This window comes from Puma concolor, chromosome E4, assembly GCF_028749965.1.
Source record: "Puma concolor isolate L17-30 chromosome E4, mPumCon1.1.hap2, whole genome shotgun sequence".
Lineage (NCBI taxonomy): Eukaryota > Metazoa > Chordata > Mammalia > Carnivora > Felidae > Puma > Puma concolor.
In genome coordinates this window covers 12,390,665-12,409,715 of record NC_141683.1, presented here as the reverse complement: position 1 = coordinate 12,409,715, position 19,051 = coordinate 12,390,665, and the positions used below count along the sequence as shown (strand labels likewise).

The following is a 19,051-nucleotide window of genomic DNA, read 5'->3' as shown; positions in this document are numbered from 1 at the left end:
TTTTTCGATTTTATTTTCTTCTAGGCATCCTTTTTTTCCTTTTGAGGTCTTACTATATATTTTTTCCTTTGTTTAGATTTCCAAATGTGAATATAAATATTTGGTAAACATTTAGAATGGCTCCATAATATTTACCATAAATAACAATTCTTATTTTCTGTGAATAAATATTTCATGGTTAGAGGTCTGCGTATGGTTTAAAACGGCTCTATGTGAATTACTTTACCTTTTTTTTTTTTTTTTTTTTAATAGAACCCAAGAGTGTTTTTCGTACTGGGTGGATTCGAACAAGTTCTATCTGGAAGAAGCCAGGATTAGAGGAAGCAATAGAGGGCGCGTGTGCAATGAGAGATTCATTTCTTGGAAGCATCCCTGGTAAAAATGCCGCCGAGTACCAGGTTACCATTGTGATAGAGCCCGGGCTGCTTTTTGAGATAATAGAGGTGAGGAGTGGTTTGTACCTTTGAAAATGATGTTAGGATCCTACAGCCTCACCTGAAATTTGGCTTTTAAAAATCTCCGTGTAAGTAAGGTTTTGTAGTTTCCAAATCTTGTAACCCTGATATTATCACAGATTCTGTTTCCTACTTTTCTGTGCTTCCTTTCCCTCCTTCTGCAAAGTATGTACTTTACCAGAGGGGCAGGGAAGGTGCAATAAAGTCCTATTTGAAATGCAAAACCTTGGGCCTACTTGCATGTGACAGAAACCGATGACATTAGTTTCCAGTACATAAAAATTGAGAGTTTTGTGTTCAGGGTGTAGTTTTCTGCGAATTTTGTCAAAACAAATCCAAGAACGGATTTCAGTCTTTTTCTCAGGAAATCTGAAGAAAATTCATTTGCTGTAGCAAATCAGCATGCATTCTCTGAAAGCATTCATCCTATTTTTATTTCTGAAAGGACCATCAGAATTTTCTTCTTGGGATTCTTAGGGGTTCATTGGCCAGATTGACTTTCATGTCAACATACTGGCTCAAGATTTTTCTCCACTTTCAATGCTTGAGAAGAGAATTGATAATCTATATTTTAGAAGTCTTACTGCTATCATAGTTTTCTGAAAAATGACCATCTCATTTGGTTGGTAAGCTCACTTTAAGTTTTTAGTAATGTGATTAAATTAGGATTTGAGGCTTGAAACAGCTAGTTTCTAGGAGATCGTTGACCATAGCGGAGAATTTCAGTAAGATACGTTTTAAAATCTACCGGTTGGCAGGCTCAGACTCCTTTATGTTATGAGCGGGAAACTGAGGACCGTTGCAACTGTGAGCGAGCTAAGGCTACACAGCCTAGTACTGGGCTTTTCTCCTGCATGTCATGTTTCTTTTGACTTCATTAGTTCTGAGTAGTAAGTTAAAAAAATACACCTTGTTTGGATCATTTACATTGGAAAAAACTTAGGGATTTAAAAAAATATGAATGTATTTTTCTTAGGAATTACGTTAGGTAGCTGTCAGATGATGGAGTCCTGGATCTATCAGTTACCAATTACATGAATTTGTTAAAACCAAATTAATTTCCTCAAAGCTCCTGTTTTCTCTTAAGCTTTTTTTTTTTTAAAGGAATGTCCATATTAGCTTACTAACTCATTTGAAGAGCAGAATTACAATGAAAAATGGAAAAACTCTTATCAGACACCCAGCTTTCTAGTACTTCAGAAGAGTTCTGGGGGTAATTCAGTTGCCTCCGTTGGTCTGTGTTGCCGAAAGCAGGTCTGCTCATGTAGCGCCTTGACCCCTCTCCTAAAGCGGGAGGCAGGGTGCAGGATAAAGAAGTCTGGGCCGTGAGGCCACTAGACCTGGGCTGGAATCGCAGCTCCCCACCTGCTGCCTGAGAACCGTGGGTGAGTGCACCCCTCCGAGTGGCTTTCCTCATTTGGAAAATGGGGATAAGAAACACTGTGTTTCTTTTTTTTTTTTTTTTTTTTTTTTTTAATTTTTTTTTTTTTTTCAACGTTTATTTATTTTTGGGACAGAGAGAGACAGAGCATGAACGGGGGAGGGGCAGAGAGAGAGGGAGACACAGAATCGGAAACAGGCTCCAGGCTCCGAGCCATCAGCCCAGAGCCTGACGCGGGGCTCGAACTCCCGGACCGCGAGATCGTGACCTGGCTGAAGTCGGACGCTCAACCGACTGCGCCACCCAGGCGCCCCAGAAACACTGTGTTTCTAATCATAAGGGACATTTAACATCTAGCATAGTGAGGTACCTACTGACTGGATATTTTTTTTAATTTTTTAAAATTTATTTTGAGAGAGAGAGAGGGAGAGAGAGCGCACGAGTGAGCACAAGTTGGGGAGGGGCAGAGAGAATGAGAGAATCCCAAGCAGCCTCCGCACCATCAGCACAGAGCCCGACGTGGGGCTTGAACTCACAAACTGTGAGATCATGACTCGAGCAGAAACCGAGAGTCAGACGCTTAACCGACTGCACCACCAGGTGCCCCTTGACTGGAAGATTTTATCTGAAGCGTTTCATTCTAGTTAAGAATGGATTTAGGAGATATTGGTACCAAAGGGTTACTCACAAAACACAAGAGTGTAGCATTTATTCTTACAACCTCAGTTTGCAGTAAAAATTGAGATGGTAACTTTGACATGCTCGTTCCCAGATGCTACAAGCTGAGGAGACTTCCAGCACCTCTCAGTTGAATGAATTAATGATGGCTTCCCAGACGACTTTACTCCCTGAGGAACCACGAACACTAACGACAGATGTGATTGAGCACAAAGGGACGTTTCTGATCAATTTAGAAGGTAAGGAGGAGGCCACAGTAACGAGAGGGACCTGGAGAACTGAGTGATAATCGAAGGTCATCTCCAGCTTTCCCGTGGATTAGGTGTATTCTAAAGGCAGATATGTTCTTAGAATACATCTTTTTATGGGAAGTGGCTCAAGTTTCTAAGCGAGCTCTCAGAAGCGTCCTGCATGATGACCTTGGGAACCCAGGACTAGGGAGAGGAGAGAGCTTCCCTTGCTGTCCTGTGAGTAATTGATAGTTGTCATTGTGTGTGAAGTTAGTTGGCCTCACTCACTCCCGTTGGCTTTTTGTGCTCCTGTCCTTTGACACTCAGTACCCTAGTACTGCCTAGCCTGCCCTTCTCCAGCGTTGACTCTGAAATTGCTTATTTTGCCCACCCTATGTTAACAGATTTAGCCATTTTAAAAAATTATTTTAGAGAGAGTGAGAGTGCAGGTGGGGGACGGGGCCAGAGTCAGGGAGAGAGACTGTCTCCGTGCTCAGTGTAGAGCCCGACATGGGGCTCGATCCCACGACCCTGGGACCAGGACGTGAGCCGAAATCAAGAGTCATACTCAACCCACCAGGCGCCCCAAGATGTGGGCATTCTTAATGAAGGGTTAAGGAAGAGGTCTTTTCGAACTCGTGCCCACCACGGTCTCTCTCCCAAGCAAGTACTGTCGGTGATGCGATGGAGGCACAGCAACATTAACAGAGAATAACACGCGGGATCTCTGGGAAGGGGATGCTGCCTGTGTTTTCCAGAGTTGTTAGGTGTCATCGGGAGGTGTGAGGCTAATTTATGGTCATCAGTGTAAATCTGAGGCCTGGAAACCCTGACCACGTAGTAGAGATTCTCACTTGCTTCTCAAAATGTTAATGTACGTTGTTTGTATTATGGCTAGAAAATAACTTTCTTACGTGTATTCAGTCTGAAGTCTGAGCACTGATAATGGAGGAATTTTTGTTTTCTTTTGGTCAAACCAAGCAATTTTAAGTGGGCACACTGCAGTTGTCACTAGAATTTTTCAACTTTTAAAAATTCTTGCGTAGGGGCTCCGGGGTGGCTCAGTCAGTTAAGCGTCCGACTTAGGCTCAGGTCACGATCTCACGGTTTGTGGGTTCGAGCCCCACGTCAGGCTCTGTGCTGACCGCTTGCTCGGAGCCTGGAGCCTGCTTCGGATTCTGTGTCTCCCTCTCTCTCTGCCCCTCCCCCGCTCACGCTTTGTCTCAACTGTTTCTCAAAAAAATAAATGTAAAAAAAAAAAAATTTTTTTTAAAGTCAAATTCTTGTGTAGCTAGAGAGGCAAAGTAATTTGTCAGAACGAAACCTGGATTAAAGAAGAGCTAGAAGGCCTGCTCTGCTCTGCCTGAGGAGATAACAGTTCAGTGACTTGTAGAAAAAGCAGTTAACCTCTCACTCAGGGTCTCCCGATTCCTCGGCCGTCCTCGGTCGTCAGATCGTGAGTCCCCCGTCATAGCCGTGTGCGTGGGAGGCAAATGAAGTAGAAACGACCGGTTTACCGGGGGAAGGAGAAGTTTCAAAAAAGGCGCGCCGGCAGAGCCATCGGGAGCTAGGGATACAAGCGGACTGGCCCGTCAGAAAGCCTCTTGCTGTCCTTTCTCTCCCAGGTGGGGATATTCGCGAAGAGTCTTCCTATAAAGTAATCGTCATGCCGACCACCAAAGAAAAATGCCCCCGTTGTTGGAAGTACACCGCCGACTCTTCAGACGCGCTCTGCCCCCGGTGCACGCAAGTCGTCGCTGGAAGGGCATAGGTCACGCTGCTGCTCACGGTGGAGCGTTCACAGCACCGGCGAGAAACCCAAGATTTCGGTAATGAGTGGGAGAGGAGATGGAGGAGGAGAAGGGGCAAATTCAGAACTGTAAGTCTGTCCTGTGTTAGATAAAAAGTAACGTGTATGTATATACACACATGCAGAAAAATATACGTATGAAGACGGATCTGGACGGATCCATAATGGATTTATTCAGAACAGAGACACTGAATGTGTTTGCCTTCAGAGGTGGCTGACCGGGAAATGTTTTATATTTTATAAATCTTCCTGACTCAGGATTTAAGTTCTCTAATGTCTAAAAATAAAGGCATCTGGAAAATTACCGACATTGGTGAAGTTGTAAAAATCAAGTGAAAAATACGGTTTTGAAGGCAAATGGCAGAGGTGCGTGTTCCCCTTCAGGGACAAAAAGAGTGATTTCATTCTGCCTCACTAGTGAACGTCAACCTCGTCACAACACATCGCCAGCAAACTTGTTATTCTCCTACAAGAGCGGAAAAAAACTTCATACTTGTATTTATGAATGGTGAAACATGAAAGCTGAAAATTTATTTCACTAACATACATAAGTTCACAACAAGGAACAGACACAGAAAATGAAAGTCTATACAGAGGGTCACTACTTACAGTACGTTAGAGAAGAGCGTTGTATAAACAATTCAGTATTGGATTAAAACCTTGCGAGGGATGGCTAATTCTATCAGCAGAAATCTAACTTTCAGAAGCCCAACAAACTCATTCCTGTCAGTGTGAGAAAGGGCTTTCACTGTTGCTATGGCATCCTTTAAAAAGATCTGTCTCTTGTAAATGAAGGAGCCGCAGCAACTTGTAAGTGAACGGTGTATTCCACATAAGCTTCATACTATTAAATCTTTCCTTTGATTTTAAATTGTAACCATTTTTTTTTAAAGAAGACACTTTAACAGTGCTTACTTTGACCTTAGATGAGTTTTTATAACAAAGGTGAAACTTCCTTTCTTATTTTTGCAATAGTATGCAGGAAGCTTTTAGAAGGTCAGTGCTATGTTCTTTCCCACCTGGTTTGGTTTGTCCTGGCTCTTCTAGGTCTACATCTAAACACAACCTGTAATGTAGAAGTTATCACGATTTGAACATTCCTGTTTTCCTTCAGCATTACATAGTGGGACTTAACAAGGGACAGAATGCCTATTTAATGTTAGTGAAGAGAGGGGGGTGGCAGTCCTAACTAAGAAAACACGACTGGTTCTTGGCTTCCCATCACTAAGTGCAGCCGACCTTTGTTCCAGAAACCACCCATTATTCTACATACAGTTTAATTCCTTTATTTGTGGCTAACAGGTAATAAATATTTAGCTGCTTTTCTTTTTTTTTTTAATTTTTTTTTTTTAATGTTTATTTATTTTTGAGAGAGAGACAGAACATGAACGGGGGAGGGTCAGAGAGAGAGGGAGACACAGAATCGGAAGCAGGCTCCAGGCTCTGAGCTGTCTGCACAGAGCCCGATGCGGGGCTCGAACTCACCGTGAGATCACGACCTGAGCCGAAGTCGGACGCTCAACCGACTGAGCCACCCAGGCGCCCCTAGCTGCTTTTCTTAACCATGTAACCATGAATTAAGCATGTAATTCAATTTTAAAATTCTGTGAATGGTCCACTTTAGGATCACAAATGTAACTAGAGATTTGTAATTCAGCGATTGGTTACAGTTCTATGAGCCATGTTTTAGCTTATTACTCTCAACAATCCCCAAATTTGATTATGAGTCCTACCAGAATTAGTCTAACCAGGTTTATTCTCTAAAATGCTCATTAGGTACCCCTTCCCCCAGAAATGACACTTGGATCAAAGTGAGGATTTAAAGTTTCTTTGACCAGCCCCCAAAATTCATAACTACTTTCAGACTAAGCTTTTGGGATGCATATAACAAGTGACTACATAAAGCTAGGTAGGTTCACAAGAAATCACACAAATGGGTCTGGATGGGGCAGCGGAGATCCAAGCAGAGGGTGAGACGTTGGGCTAGCTTTCGGTCCTTCTCAGTGCTGCCACGGTACAGCGGGACCTTCGACCAGGCTTACAGGCCCTCACCCAAATAGTCGAGACGTCTTCCAACTTTATCTTTCAAGATTTTTAAATTAGACAGTAATTATTAAGTCTTAGACTGTTCAGTTCGTATTCGGGTGTTACCTTTTAGTTAAAAAGAATTAGGATATCCTCTGAGGATCCTCAGACATAAGACTTTTTTCTTTAGTCCTTGAGGGGCATGCTCCTCAATTCTCCAGTCGCTAAAGTTGGCTTCTCACAAGTACGAAACAAACTTCGGTATCACAATGAGTTACTATGAATAACACCTGTGATCCATGACAGAGGTCAGTAATTGCACTATATGGCTACATTCCAAAAATATACCGTTATACTTGGTATTTGTGGAGCTTTTACAGAGTTTTGGTTAATCTGGTTTTACTACAGAGTTTTGGTTAATCTGGTTTTACTCAACAAGTAATTATTCAGCACTTGGACTGCACAGGCACTCTCGGGTACAAGATCATCTTATTCTCTCCACCCAGCTGTGAGGTAGGTTTGCGGAGCCGTAATTATCACCGAGCCTTTTCTGGGCTGTTCCCAAGAACAGATAACATTACCATATCCCAGAAGCAGACGTTTCTAAACACTGGTAGGAAAAATACAGTGGGACTTAAATTTTTAGCATCGTTGCCCTTTTTTTAAAACATAAATTTTACAAGATAGTACAGTTTTACAATCACCTGATGTGGATACAACTTTGAATCTTGGCAAAGGGAAATCTCAGCTTACACCGTAATTAACTTTGCTGTGTGCCTGCGTCGCGGATTTTCAAGTTGGCAAGCACAGCAGGTTAAGGTTCTGTTCAGCGTCCCTTCTGATGAATGTGATGATCTCGAACCCGTTCTTCCTCCAAAGCAAGGTCATCCTCCGGTGGCGGCAGCATAACCTCTGGGAAAGAGCCTGTCCGCGTCCTGACTCCAGGCGGCGGCCCGGGTGTGGGACTGGAGCATGCCGACAAAAGCGAGTGGGTCGTTTCCCTCATTTTACTGACGGGGACTACACATGAACACGTTTAAATTTAATTACAATAACATTTCAAGTACAAAATATAGACTCTAATAACATAATCTGTAAATTATAACCCATTTGAAATAGCAAAGTTTACCAATAAAGCTACTTAAAGTGCTTAAATTAGAAATAAACAGTAAAACACCTGTTAGTAATTAATGGTATCATTGATATTTGTTTATATTTTATCTTCAATATTAACGAAAGGAGTGGATTTAGCCAGAACTGCACTTTTAAAAGTAGTATGTGTTTTTATTTTACAAAAGAAAAAAGATAGACTCCCTCCATAAAATTCCAGATCTTACTATGTAAAATTACCATGCACTAATTCATGTTGTTCACAACTGTAGACGGTTCACAACTGGCTGAGTGTCATAAAGAAGGACTCGATATGGCTTCCACAGCTTCAATGAGGTGTAAGGCTAAACCGTACTGCCCGTGGTTTTCCGGTAGCAGCTCGATTACTTTATGTACTAGTTTAGCTGTTGTTGCGATTGGCACTTCTGTGTTTTGAAGATCCTGGGGGTTCTGCAAATGGAACAAAAAAATGACCAGTCATACACAACAGTAACTGTTGGTCGCTTCAGAGTTATCAGAATAGTTACTTCCTAGTAAGAATGCTTTTCTTTGGACCTAAATTAAACTTGTAATTTAAATCTTCTCCTTAACCGTTATTAAATATGCATTTGAGAAAACACCCAAGGGCACCTGCGTGGCTCAGTCAGGTAAGCGTCCCACTCTTGATTTCAGCTCAGGTCACGATCTTCCGGTTCATGAGATCGAGCCCCACGTCGGGCTCTGCGCTGACGGCACAGAGCCTGCCTGGGATTCTCTCCCTCTCTCCGCCCCTCCCCCGCTTACTCTGTCTCCGATAGACGACAGACAGACAGACAGGTAGACGGCAGGCATCCAGTGGCCTCATCGGTCCCACGCTCCCGTACTCACCATCGCTTTCAGCCAGGTACAGAGCGTGGGTGGGAGTCGGGCCAGCAGCTCCATGCCTTCTTTCGTCTGGGTGCGGAGAAGCGCGTGCGCCAGTCTCTGCCCTGTTAACACCAGCAGCTGAGAGGCGAGGACCTCTTTGTCCTGAACCTGGAGGATGGCCTGAGGAGATGAACGTGGACAAACGTACGGTAAGAGCTAACAGATTTATTTACTCCAGGAAAGGCTTTGCCAGTGAAGAGATTCCCGTTCATTTTTGAGCTGTGGCCGTGTATACAACCAACGAAGAAAAGTCCAAATCAAATTTGGCATTCAAAATGCAAATTTCTCCTCATCACCTAATTTTTCTTATCCCCTAATTTTTTAATTCAATATGACTAGAAGAGTCCGTTTTTAAATTTCTGGCAAAGAAGGGGACTTAAAATCACATCGTGACTGCTAACGACCCTCTAATGGCTTCCGAACACACTCTGAATCACCACGAGCTACGAGACAGGACCTGGCCCCTGCCGACCTCCCGCCTCGTCTCTGACGTCTTCATCTTCCGTGCTATGTACGGTCCCCCACGCAGGCCCTTCTGGCCTGGCACGCTGCCAAGCTAGTCCCGCTACGGGGCCTCTGTTCTTGTCGCTACTCGGGCCGCGAGCTCCGTTGCCCCAGTTTTCTGTTTCTGGCTGCATCTTCTCCTCGGGGGCTCGGTTCAGATGTCACCTCTGACCACCGCTGTTCGTCCCAGCGTTTCTCACTCAGTACAGGAGTCCGCGTGCTCTTCTGCTACCAGCAGACTATTGATCCCACGAGGAAGGGATCTGGTCTGTGTGTTTTACTCTTGTGCCCTTTGCATAGAACAGGCCTGACACACTGGAGGAGTCTGTTAAACACAGACCAGAAACGGGCAACTGATTACAGTTTTATATTTTAATATTCTTTTATTTGGGGGCCTAGAAGTTCTAACAGAAAGAAAAGCTAAAAGCTTAACTGGAGACTTTTCTGATTCTTTACTCCAACTATAAATGTTCTAACTTGAGCCCCCACCTCCCGCTCCTACGGTGATATTACCTCTTCTCCTAAGTGGTCAACTCCATAGTTGTAGAGTTCCCCCACATAATGCCTTCGAACAACATCTTCACTAACTTGAAGGTGATGAGCCAAATCCACGGCCAGAACTGGCCAATCTTGGTCTTTCCCAAAAGGAGTGGTTGGTGCCTCTTCAGAGGACTCTCTGTCCTTCATGACTGAATGCTGGGCCTGGACGGCTGCACTAACGACTTTCAGTAAGAACTCAAAAATGGAGAAGGACACAGAGCACTGTTAGTATATCTCGTTTTAAAATGTCTAAATCAAAGTAATTGTTGGCTTTCCTCTCAATCAGGGTAGCTTTTCCATTAAAATTAATGATCAGGGCGCCTGGGTGGCTCAGTCGGTTAAGTGTCCGACTTCAGCTCAGGTCACGATCTCACGGTCCGTGAGTTCGAGCCCCGCGTCGGGCTCTGGGCTGATGGCTCAGAGCCCGGAGCCTGCTTCCGAGTCTGTGTCTCCCTCTCTCTCTGCCCCTCCCCCGTTCATGCTCTGTCTCTCTCTGTCTCAAAAATAAATAAACGTTAAAAAAAATTTAAAAAAAAATAAAAATAAATTCTTTAAAAAAAAAAAAAATGATCAAAGAGGAACATATACTTGAAAGGAAAAATGGCTCTCCAGAATACCCTGGAAGTGGTCGCCATCCTTTAAGACCTGCTACGTTTTTTATTTACTATTATTTTCTGAGACACACAAACAAAATCCAGTAATTGTAATTTACCTGTTGTCGTACAGAAATAAAGTTTGGATCCATTTCCCCACTAGGTAATAACTGAATTGAAGTTAGGTCTTTGAAAAATGCATTCTTCCCCTGAAGAGAAAGAAAAGACCAAAAAAACTGATGAGTACATTACTATTAAAGGCAAGACAAAAGATTTTAAAATTTAGTCATTTAATGGATAAGTCACGGTTGATGTTTCTTCTCCTTGAACAGTAACATTTCAGAATTTTATTCACTTAATTTTTATAATAATTATCTAGTATACGGTAGGCAGCCTTTAAGGTATGATCCCCTCCCCCTGCTATGCAGGCCTCGGGTTGTCCCCTGCCCTTGAGTGGGGGCTGGACCTGGTGCCAGCAGAAGAGCAGAGATGTTAGCGTGTCACTTGCCAGATTTGGGTGCTCACATTCACGCTCCTTGCCCTGAGGGAAGCCAGCACCCACAGCAACCACGGAAGCCCGCAAGTGGATCCCCCGATCTCCACCCCAGTTGGGCCTCGAGATGGGACTGCTGCCCCGGCTAAAACCCTACCTCAAGACTCCTGAAAGCCTTTGAGCCTGAGGCACCTAACTAAGGGGTGGAGGGCGGGCAGAACCCAGATTCCTGACCCAGGAAAATGGTAGTAAATGTTTGTTGTTTTCAGCCACTAAATTTTGAGATAATTTGTTATGCAGTAATAGATAACAAAGACGTGTGTGTACTCTGAATTCTTTTAAAAACACTTGTTTAACTCGGAAGTCATCTTTAAGAGAATGGATGTGTGTCTGAAAGGCGAAGCAGAACATCAGAAAGCTGGATTTCAGAACTTCCTTGGAAGGAAGTGTAACACAGAGCCAAGAACACCGGCCTCCGGAAGTTGCCAAGACCCAGCTTCTAGTCCCAGGCCCACACTTGCCACCATGTTATCTTGGACAAACGACCCCACCATCCCAGGCTGCTGTGTGTTCACCTGCAGACAGTCATCGGGTATCTTCTAACATATTTTCTAGACCCAAAGGTTATCCGTAGCGTGACTGCCAATGAGGATAAAGCTACTCATCCTTTAGTGAGGAGAAACAGCAGACTCCCTAGGGCAAGCCCCTGCATTACAGACATCACTGATTCAATTTTTCCACAAACTCACGCACAATTTGTTACTCTCTAGATTCCGTCCAGTGGTCTCAGTTATAATGAGGGTCTACCGTATGTGAGGGCCTCTGGGCGGGGAACACGTATGCACAGCTATCACAGCACCATTTGTTTACCATGTTCTCGACACCGCTCAGCACTTCGTGTTAAGTGAACGTAACCCTCAGAACCACCATAAAGCAGGTATTAGAATCATCACTTCTGAATGAGAAAACTGAGGCCGGGAGAAGCTCAGGAAGACTCGCCAGGAAATGGCAGAGCTAGGATTCGGTTTCACTAGCCAAACCCCACCGCCTCTGCACGTGAGAGTCCCACAGCTGTCTCGGGGCATCCTGGCACGACCTGGGCTGGGACTAACATCGCCACCGGGCTTGTGCAATACGTGTTCTGGTCTCACAAGCTCCCTGAGGGGACTACTGAGCTAGGCACGCGGTTTTAGTTTTTCTTTAAAGAAAAAAAATTTACCCTCTGCTTTTACAAACATCAAGGCAAGCTATAAACATTCATCCAGAATCTATGTTCACAAATGTAAAAACTATATCATTACTTTATGAGGTAGGTAAAAAGTTGTCATCAGCCTTCTACCTTTCAAAGGTCAACTACTGAGATTTAAACGTGAAAATAACTTTCTTAAAACATAGCTACTTCTGTTTATATCTACCCCCTAACTCAACACATCCAAAACCCCTCTACATGGGCTTCCTTGGGAAGCCACGAGCCTTCCAAGCTTGGGAGCTCATGGAACTGGGGCCCCTTCGTGTCCTGCGGCACTTTTCCCAGCCTGTCCTCATGGTACAGGTTCCCCCAGACCCTCCACGACTTCCTCTTCTCCCCAGTCCACACCCTCAGTGACTCATCGCTGTCACTGGTTCCCCAGACCACGGCCGCGTCTCCCCTCTTCTGCATCCTGCTGACGCTGACTCTTCTCTAACATCTCCTTAATTTTAAATTTATTAAACATTTACTGGGCTCCTGTGGCATGCCAGGCACGGCACAGAGCCGGGGGAACAGCGAAGACGTGGTAAGTTAGGGAGTGCAGAGCAAGACCTGGAGGAGAAGGTGACACTTAAGTGAGAAAGGGACAACACGCAGAAGCTGTGGCCACAGCAAAACCACGGTCTAGGAAAACGGGCCACCGCAGCGAGAAGAGCGAAAAGTGTCTGCCTGCTCTAGGGGAGGGGGTAGTCAGGAGTCGCTGCAGGGCAGGTGCACGGAGGAACGGGTGGAGGGAGGAGAGGCAGCCCCTGGTGCGGAGAGCCTTCCTCTGCCTCCAGCGCAGTAACGGGCCGGCGTCTCCCGCCCCACCCGCGCTCTCCCCGCTAAAGGGACCTGTGAATTCGGGACAAGCCGCTGAGCATTCCCTGTGTTCCTTCTTCAGGGGGCAGCCTCTGTGCAGGGAGCAGGAGCCTGAAGGGCAGCCCGCGCGAGTCCAGCCGTGCCCCAGGCACGTGAGTCACTGAGGGTGAAATACACCACTTTCCCACAAGGCTAAGCTGTGTTCTCCAACTCTGCTTCTGTCAGTGAAAGGCTAAGTAATAAAGCTGGCCAACCGCCTGACTTCTGATTTTCATCTCCAGCTGCCTGGATCCTGAGTAAATGTGCGTTCTGGAAAGGGAATTGTGGCAGCGTGGGACTGGACGGAGAGAAAGCGAAAGACCAGAAGGCCTGAACTGGGTGATGGGGAGGGATGGACGGAGGCGGTTTCAGGAAGAATCGACGAGAGGGGCTCGAAGGGGAGACAGCAAGAGACCTTCACGGCTTCCCGTCCGCCCGGGCGCAGCCGGGGATTAGGAGGACAGCAGCGTAGGTCAAGGGCAGAGTGCGGGTGAGGGGGTCGAGACAGATTCTAGATATGAAGTGTCTGGGGTCGCACAGCACATTCTGAGAGAGACAGGATCCCCCTGAGTCACACAAGTACCGAGCAACTTCAAGTGTGAAAGATGAGTCTGGCTCCTCGTCCTGCGAGACCCTCGGCTCCGAGGTGGCTCGGGCGTCCTCGGAGGGACTTACCTTACTATCAAAGAGTGAAAGTGGCTTCACGGTTTTCAGAGAAAACCTCATAATGGCGAAGAGGATGGAGCACAGGACGGAATGGTGCTCCACCAGCGGGTAGTGGATGTGTTTCTGCTCGAAGGCCAGCTCCACGATGGAGATCGGTCCTTCGACGGCGAGCCACGCGTCCTCCGTATCCAGGACAGGTGCCTGCATTTCATCCCTGCTAACGTCAGCCTACGTGTTTTCAGAACAGAGAACTGTGTTCAGAACCGCAGAGATAACAGCTTGCAGACACGTTAACGAGCTTTACCAGTGGGAAGTACAAACCCCTTTTGTCCCCGCACCTCCGATTTACAACAACAAATCTAATCCTTTATAAGAAACCACTATTTTGGGGGCTTAAGTCAAAACTAAGAAATGAATAAATGAAAAAACTTTTTTCTCTAGTCCAATGATTTTAAAAACATTTAGGGGCGCCCGGGTGGCTCAGTAAGTTAAGCGTCCAACTTCGGCTCAGGTCATGATCTCATGGTTCATGGGTACGAGCCCCACATCAGACGCTGTGCTGACAGCTCAGCCTGGAACCTGTATCGCATTCTGTGTCTCCCTGTCTGTCTGTCTGCCTGTCCCCCGCTCGTGCTCTCTCTCTCAAAAATAAACACTGAAAAAAATTAATAAAAAAAAAAACCATTTACTGTCTTAGTTCAGAATGCAAATACACCTCTTTTACCTCCATTAAAGTCTGAAGAAGATCCAAGCAGGAGCCGAGGAAAGAGGTCATTGCCGTGTCGCTCATCCCCACATCCTGTTGTTTTTTTTTTAAAAGGAACATAATTAGTGCCAGGAGCAAAGCTGCTACACATACTATCAGAAAAATAAAAAACAGGCCTACGCAACTGTCTGCACTGCACAGACAGGAAGACCCGGGCACATTTTATTCCTTTCTTGAGCGTCAACTAATTTTAAATCGGGCTTTAAAAATTATGGTACCACTATCAACTTTATGAAAGTTAGTGTCCTTCGTGTGTTGAAAGACATGGTGTCGTCAGACGCCACAGACGGTGGCACTCTGCTTGCGGGCAGGCTCGCTAAGGCACGTCACAGCCACCTGCGTGAGACCACACAGCCACACACACGACCCTGGCACGGGAAGACGCACACACGAAAGCCCCATCTGTCAGGTCGCGAGAAAACAACCTGCTCTGGTTTTGGAGCGTCCTTCAGGGACGGAGCTGAACCCTCTAAGCAAAACCTGAATCCTCGAGCCTGTGAACTAAACACCAGACCCGTGCTGTGGGCACCAGGCCGTTCCTCCTGACTCCAGATTGACCCACAAGGTGCCTGGAGTCAACATAAACAACCAACCAATAAGCCCCTCACATCTAAGGGATCCAGAGCGCACACAGGTATAACTGTAGCCACAGAGCCACTCTCGAGGGCACAGCGGAAGAATCTTCGACGGTGGCGGCTTTTCAGGGCTGTGGGCCTAGAACGGCTACATGCACGTGCCCCGTTACTTCCTAAGGTGTTGCAATAAGAATACTTCAAAGCTTCAAGCAAAAGTCTGCACTGTTAATCCCTGGCCTCAAACAGAAGCCCAGTATCCGTGGGCTGGAATGTTGCTTAAGGCTATTCGTACAATGGTTGTTCCATAAAGGTGGCTACGTTCGCTCGTGAATCTGCCCCGACCGGACACTGGCTGCCGCCGTCAGGAAGCGCAGAAACCACGCACGGCAAAGCCAAGACGGCCTGGCGCCCTCCCATCCACGGTCCAGACTGAAGACACCTTGTGAAAACTCACCTGACACAGAGCATCTGACAACCTGGAAAGGTCAATTAAAATCGGCCGCAGTTCGTGACCAGTCTCCTTAGTATCACACTCTCTTTCCACCTTTATCTCCTGACAGGTCACCAAAATGGTAACAAAGGCAAAGTTCACCCCTGCCTGAAGTTAATAAGGCACCTACGTAAAGCACAGGATTAACTATACATCCAGTTAAAGGAGATTCACTTACCCTTCGGCATAACCTATCCTTTGGTGATTTTCCAACCTAAGGCAAAAGGACACAGAATACTATATTTATTTAACAATTGAAAAAAAAAGGCATTACTATGGTATAGGAAATAAAAAGTAACGAAATTTAAAGAACCTAAATCGAGCTATAAATAAATGTTGGTTCTGCTCATTTAACTTTGTGGTGGAACTTAAAACATATATTATGAAAATATGTCACGCTGGGCCCCCAAATAATCCTTTCAAAAATAAATATTTTTGAACTATTAAATAAAAAAAGAACTCTAAAAATCTGGTGATCAATTTGTACAATCGAGTAACTGTGTTGCCTTCAAACCCAGAACAAAACTCAAGGTTATGAATAAAGAGCAGCTAAGAATTCTGCCTGTTGATAAAGACACACGATAATTTTTTAAATGGTAAGGAGAGACCATCTAATGCAGACAGAAGTTAAATTCCTAGCTCAGAAAACTGGTTGATTTTCTCGATTCCGTAAGCACGGAGATTCCACCGTGCACTTTACCCAAGTGATAAGTGGGAGCGGAAAGTTCTGCTCTTCAGGAACATGCCTTGATCAGAATTCACAGGAGGCAGTGGTAAGTACCAGGGATGGGACTCCAGCACAAAGGCCGCTTCACCTCGTTGCCGCTCCTGAGATCACTGCCATGGCCTTCACACGACCAAGCCCAGCCCGTCCCAATCCCAACATTTCACCCTGTTGCCTGCAAAATGCAAACCTGAACCTATCGTTCCCCTGCGTTGAGCTGCCCCAGTGTCTTCAAGACAAAGAAGGGCCACCACTGACGACCCTCCCCCTGCCGTATGTGCCCTACGCTGAGTGGTCTACACGTACCATTAGAAAACCCCAAATCCAGGGCCTACCCGGGAAGTACTTCATGCCCTGCTTCCTGCACTTTCCTAAGCCTGCGCTTCAAGCACACGAAGCTACTCGCAGCTCTGATTCAAAAACACAGCCTCCTGTGTCCACGACTTTGTTGTTAATGCCTCTTCTTCTCACCCACTGCTTCGTACGTACTAATCTTCAAAATTCAGCCCAGAAGCCCTCCCTCTGGTCTGTTACTTACTTCCTCTTCTCCACTCCAAAGGCAGCCTATGTACCCTGTGGACTGGGAGTCCTCCGAGGGCAGGGACCGGGGCTTTTAGCTCTGTGGCCATAGAACTTAGCACAGTTCTTGGCACAGAAGAGATACTCATCATAATCAATACTTGTCAAATGACTCATCAAAATTCTCTGCCTCCTCGTTCAGGACTGCTCAAAAAATTCAAATCCAGGTTGTGAGGCTCAAGCGTGACCGGGGACGGGAGAATGCTAGAACACTAAGCAGTAACATACACGCAGAACTCTTGCGTCACTATTCTCCCAAAAGAGCAGCGGTCGGAGGTGCAGGTGAACAGAACAGGATCAGAAAGGCCATAGGAGTGAGTTTCGAAAAAGAAACATTTAAGCAGGCAAGGAAGGTGAGCACACAGGGAAAAACAGGTGTAACTAGAAAAACATGTTACCGGTGACAGGAGCTGTGGCCCAAAGTGGGTCTGAATGTAGCGCTGCTCATGGCTTAGGAACGTCTGTCACCGACATCAGAAAGAACATGTTGTAATTACAGCGGTAACTCTCCTGACATCCGCTTAACTGAGCCACATGAACCTCCCTCTGGACGGGCCTGGGGACGGTGACGACGGCCTGGCGCCCAGCTTGGGGACAGGGCCCCACCAGCTGCAGTCTTTGCCCAGGTGCTGGGTTTGCTCCCAACGCTGCTCACGCTGGGTGTCATATGTAATGTCGCAATTATGCAACTTAATGAAATAACTGATAAAACGTGAGGAAACAAAGGGAGTTGTTTATTTAACTACCAGGTTGAAGGCTTTCAAAACATTTGTGGAGATTTAACACCGATGTCTACTGGATTAGACAGAGGGACAGCTACAAAGATGAGGGCAGAGCTTATAAAATCTAAACATTTTGCACTCAGACTGCATCACAACGTTAAAGAATCAGGATCTAGAAATCACAGGCCAGGCATTAGGGGTGAGGTTTACGTAGGAAAACCAAAGTAGGGTGGCAGTCCTACTCAAAGAAAATATCTTAGCCCTATATCCAAAGATTGATGAGAAACTGTATATTTGTACACTTCAATTTCAGCTCCAGTCATGACCTCATGGTTTGTGGGTTCAAGCTCCGTATTGGGCTCTGTGCTGACAGTGCTGAACCTGCTTGCGATTCTCTCTCTCTCTCTCTCTCTCTCTCTCTCTCTCTCTCCCCCCCCCCCTCCCCTGCTCACGGGCTCGTTCTCTCTCTCTCCCTCCACTCTCTCTCTCAAAATAAATAAGACTTAAAAAAGTTTAAAAAAAATAATAATAAGGTGCGAGGCACCTGGGTGGCTCAGTCAGTTAGGCGTCTGACTCCTGATTTCGGCTCAGGTCATGATCTTGCAGTCATGAGATTGAGCCCCGTGTCCAGCTCTGTGCTGAGCACAGAGCCTGCTTGGGGTTCTCTCTCTCCCTCTGCCCCTCCCCCACTCCTTCCCTCTTTTTCTCAAAATAAACATTAAAGAAAAAGTGCAAATCCCTGATTCAACCACGAGTCTTACTCTCTTTGCTTAAGGAGCTTTTAAAGTAAATTACTTTCAAGGACCTGAGGTTCTTCTCCAGGTCATCAAGATGCCAGCATGGGAATTACGTTTAACTGAGCATTAGTAAAATGTAATACCAAACAAAAAAGTCTAACAAGGCCCATGGTAAGTAATCTTTCTAATATTAATTAAGGGAACAAAATAAACAAGTAGATGACACTTAAAGTGACCTTACCTTATCCATCAAGTATGTAGCAGCAGAAAATCTTTTAACCAAGAATGTATTCCACATCATCAGTGCAATACCTAGACAGCAAGTAAAAGCGGTGAGTAGAAAGCTGATCTATTTTCCCTTTCACCACACCTAATAAACTACTGTCTTCCTTAAACTTATAAAGCTATATGGGCTATTTATTTACATATCGTTTCTTACATCTTATGTAATACTTGTAAAATTACCAAAAACCTTGATCTTCAACAATAATCAGAACTGAGCTGCGTAAGAGGATATCCAAAAGGCTAATAATCATAAGAAAAGATCCACATCATTAGTTACCAGAGAAATACAAATTAGAACCACAAGAAAATATCATTACACAAACAACACAAAGGCTAAAATTGTTTTTATTTTTTTTTTAATTTTTTAATGTTTAATTTCGAGAGACAGAAAGAGAGACGGCACGAGCAGGAAAGGGGCAGAGAGAGAGGGACACACAGAATCCAAAGCAGGCCCCAGGCTCCGAGCTGTCAGCACAGAACCCAATGCGGGGCTGAAACTCGCAAACTGTGAGATCATGGCCTGAGCCGAAGTCGGACGCTCAACCGACTGAGCCACCCGGACGCCAACAAAGGCTAAAATTGTTTTTAATGACAGTGCCAAGTGTTGGGGAGCATGTGGAAAAAACTGGAATGCTCATGGATTGCTGGGGGCATCACAAATTGCAAAACTGCTTGGTCACATCTACTAAGCTA

The 19,051-nt window shown here is 45.4% G+C and overlaps 2 protein-coding genes across 6 annotated transcripts in view; one reads left to right on the top strand and one right to left on the bottom strand.

Annotated features, from left to right (window-relative positions):
• IARS2 (isoleucyl-tRNA synthetase 2, mitochondrial) overlaps positions 1-4,858 on the top strand; it is a 67,752-nt gene extending 62,894 nt beyond the window's left edge. Inside the window, exons 21-23 of the mRNA XM_086694717.1 lie at positions 253-443; positions 2,609-2,753; positions 4,370-4,858. Of these exons, the coding sequence (XP_086550843.1) occupies positions 253-443; positions 2,609-2,753; positions 4,370-4,515 (482 nt within the window). The 3' untranslated portion in view covers positions 4,516-4,858. The remainder of the gene's footprint in view (positions 1-252; positions 444-2,608; positions 2,754-4,369) is intronic.
• A 2,360-nt stretch (positions 4,859-7,218) lies between these two features.
• The window catches only part of RAB3GAP2 (RAB3 GTPase activating non-catalytic protein subunit 2), a 102,455-nt gene continuing 90,622 nt past the window's right edge, over positions 7,219-19,051 (bottom strand). For 2 of the 5 annotated variants that reach the window (XM_086694713.1, XM_086694714.1), the window contains exons 28-36: positions 18,315-18,385; positions 17,013-17,075; positions 15,490-15,525; positions 14,205-14,279; positions 13,490-13,708; positions 10,352-10,441; positions 9,613-9,834; positions 8,557-8,715; positions 7,838-8,139 (exon numbers count right to left, since the gene is read on the bottom strand). In XM_086694713.1, the coding sequence (XP_086550839.1) occupies positions 7,984-8,139; positions 8,557-8,715; positions 9,613-9,834; positions 10,352-10,441; positions 13,490-13,708; positions 14,205-14,279; positions 15,490-15,525; positions 17,013-17,075; positions 18,315-18,385 (1,091 nt within the window). In that variant the 3' untranslated portion in view covers positions 7,838-7,983. Of the gene's footprint in view, positions 7,600-7,837; positions 8,140-8,556; positions 8,716-9,612; positions 9,835-10,351; positions 10,442-13,489; positions 13,709-14,204; positions 14,280-15,489; positions 15,526-17,012; positions 17,076-18,314; positions 18,386-19,051 lie in introns of those variants that run through there. The other 3 variants (XM_086694715.1, XM_086694716.1, XR_015246423.1) reach the window with 2 other exon arrangements.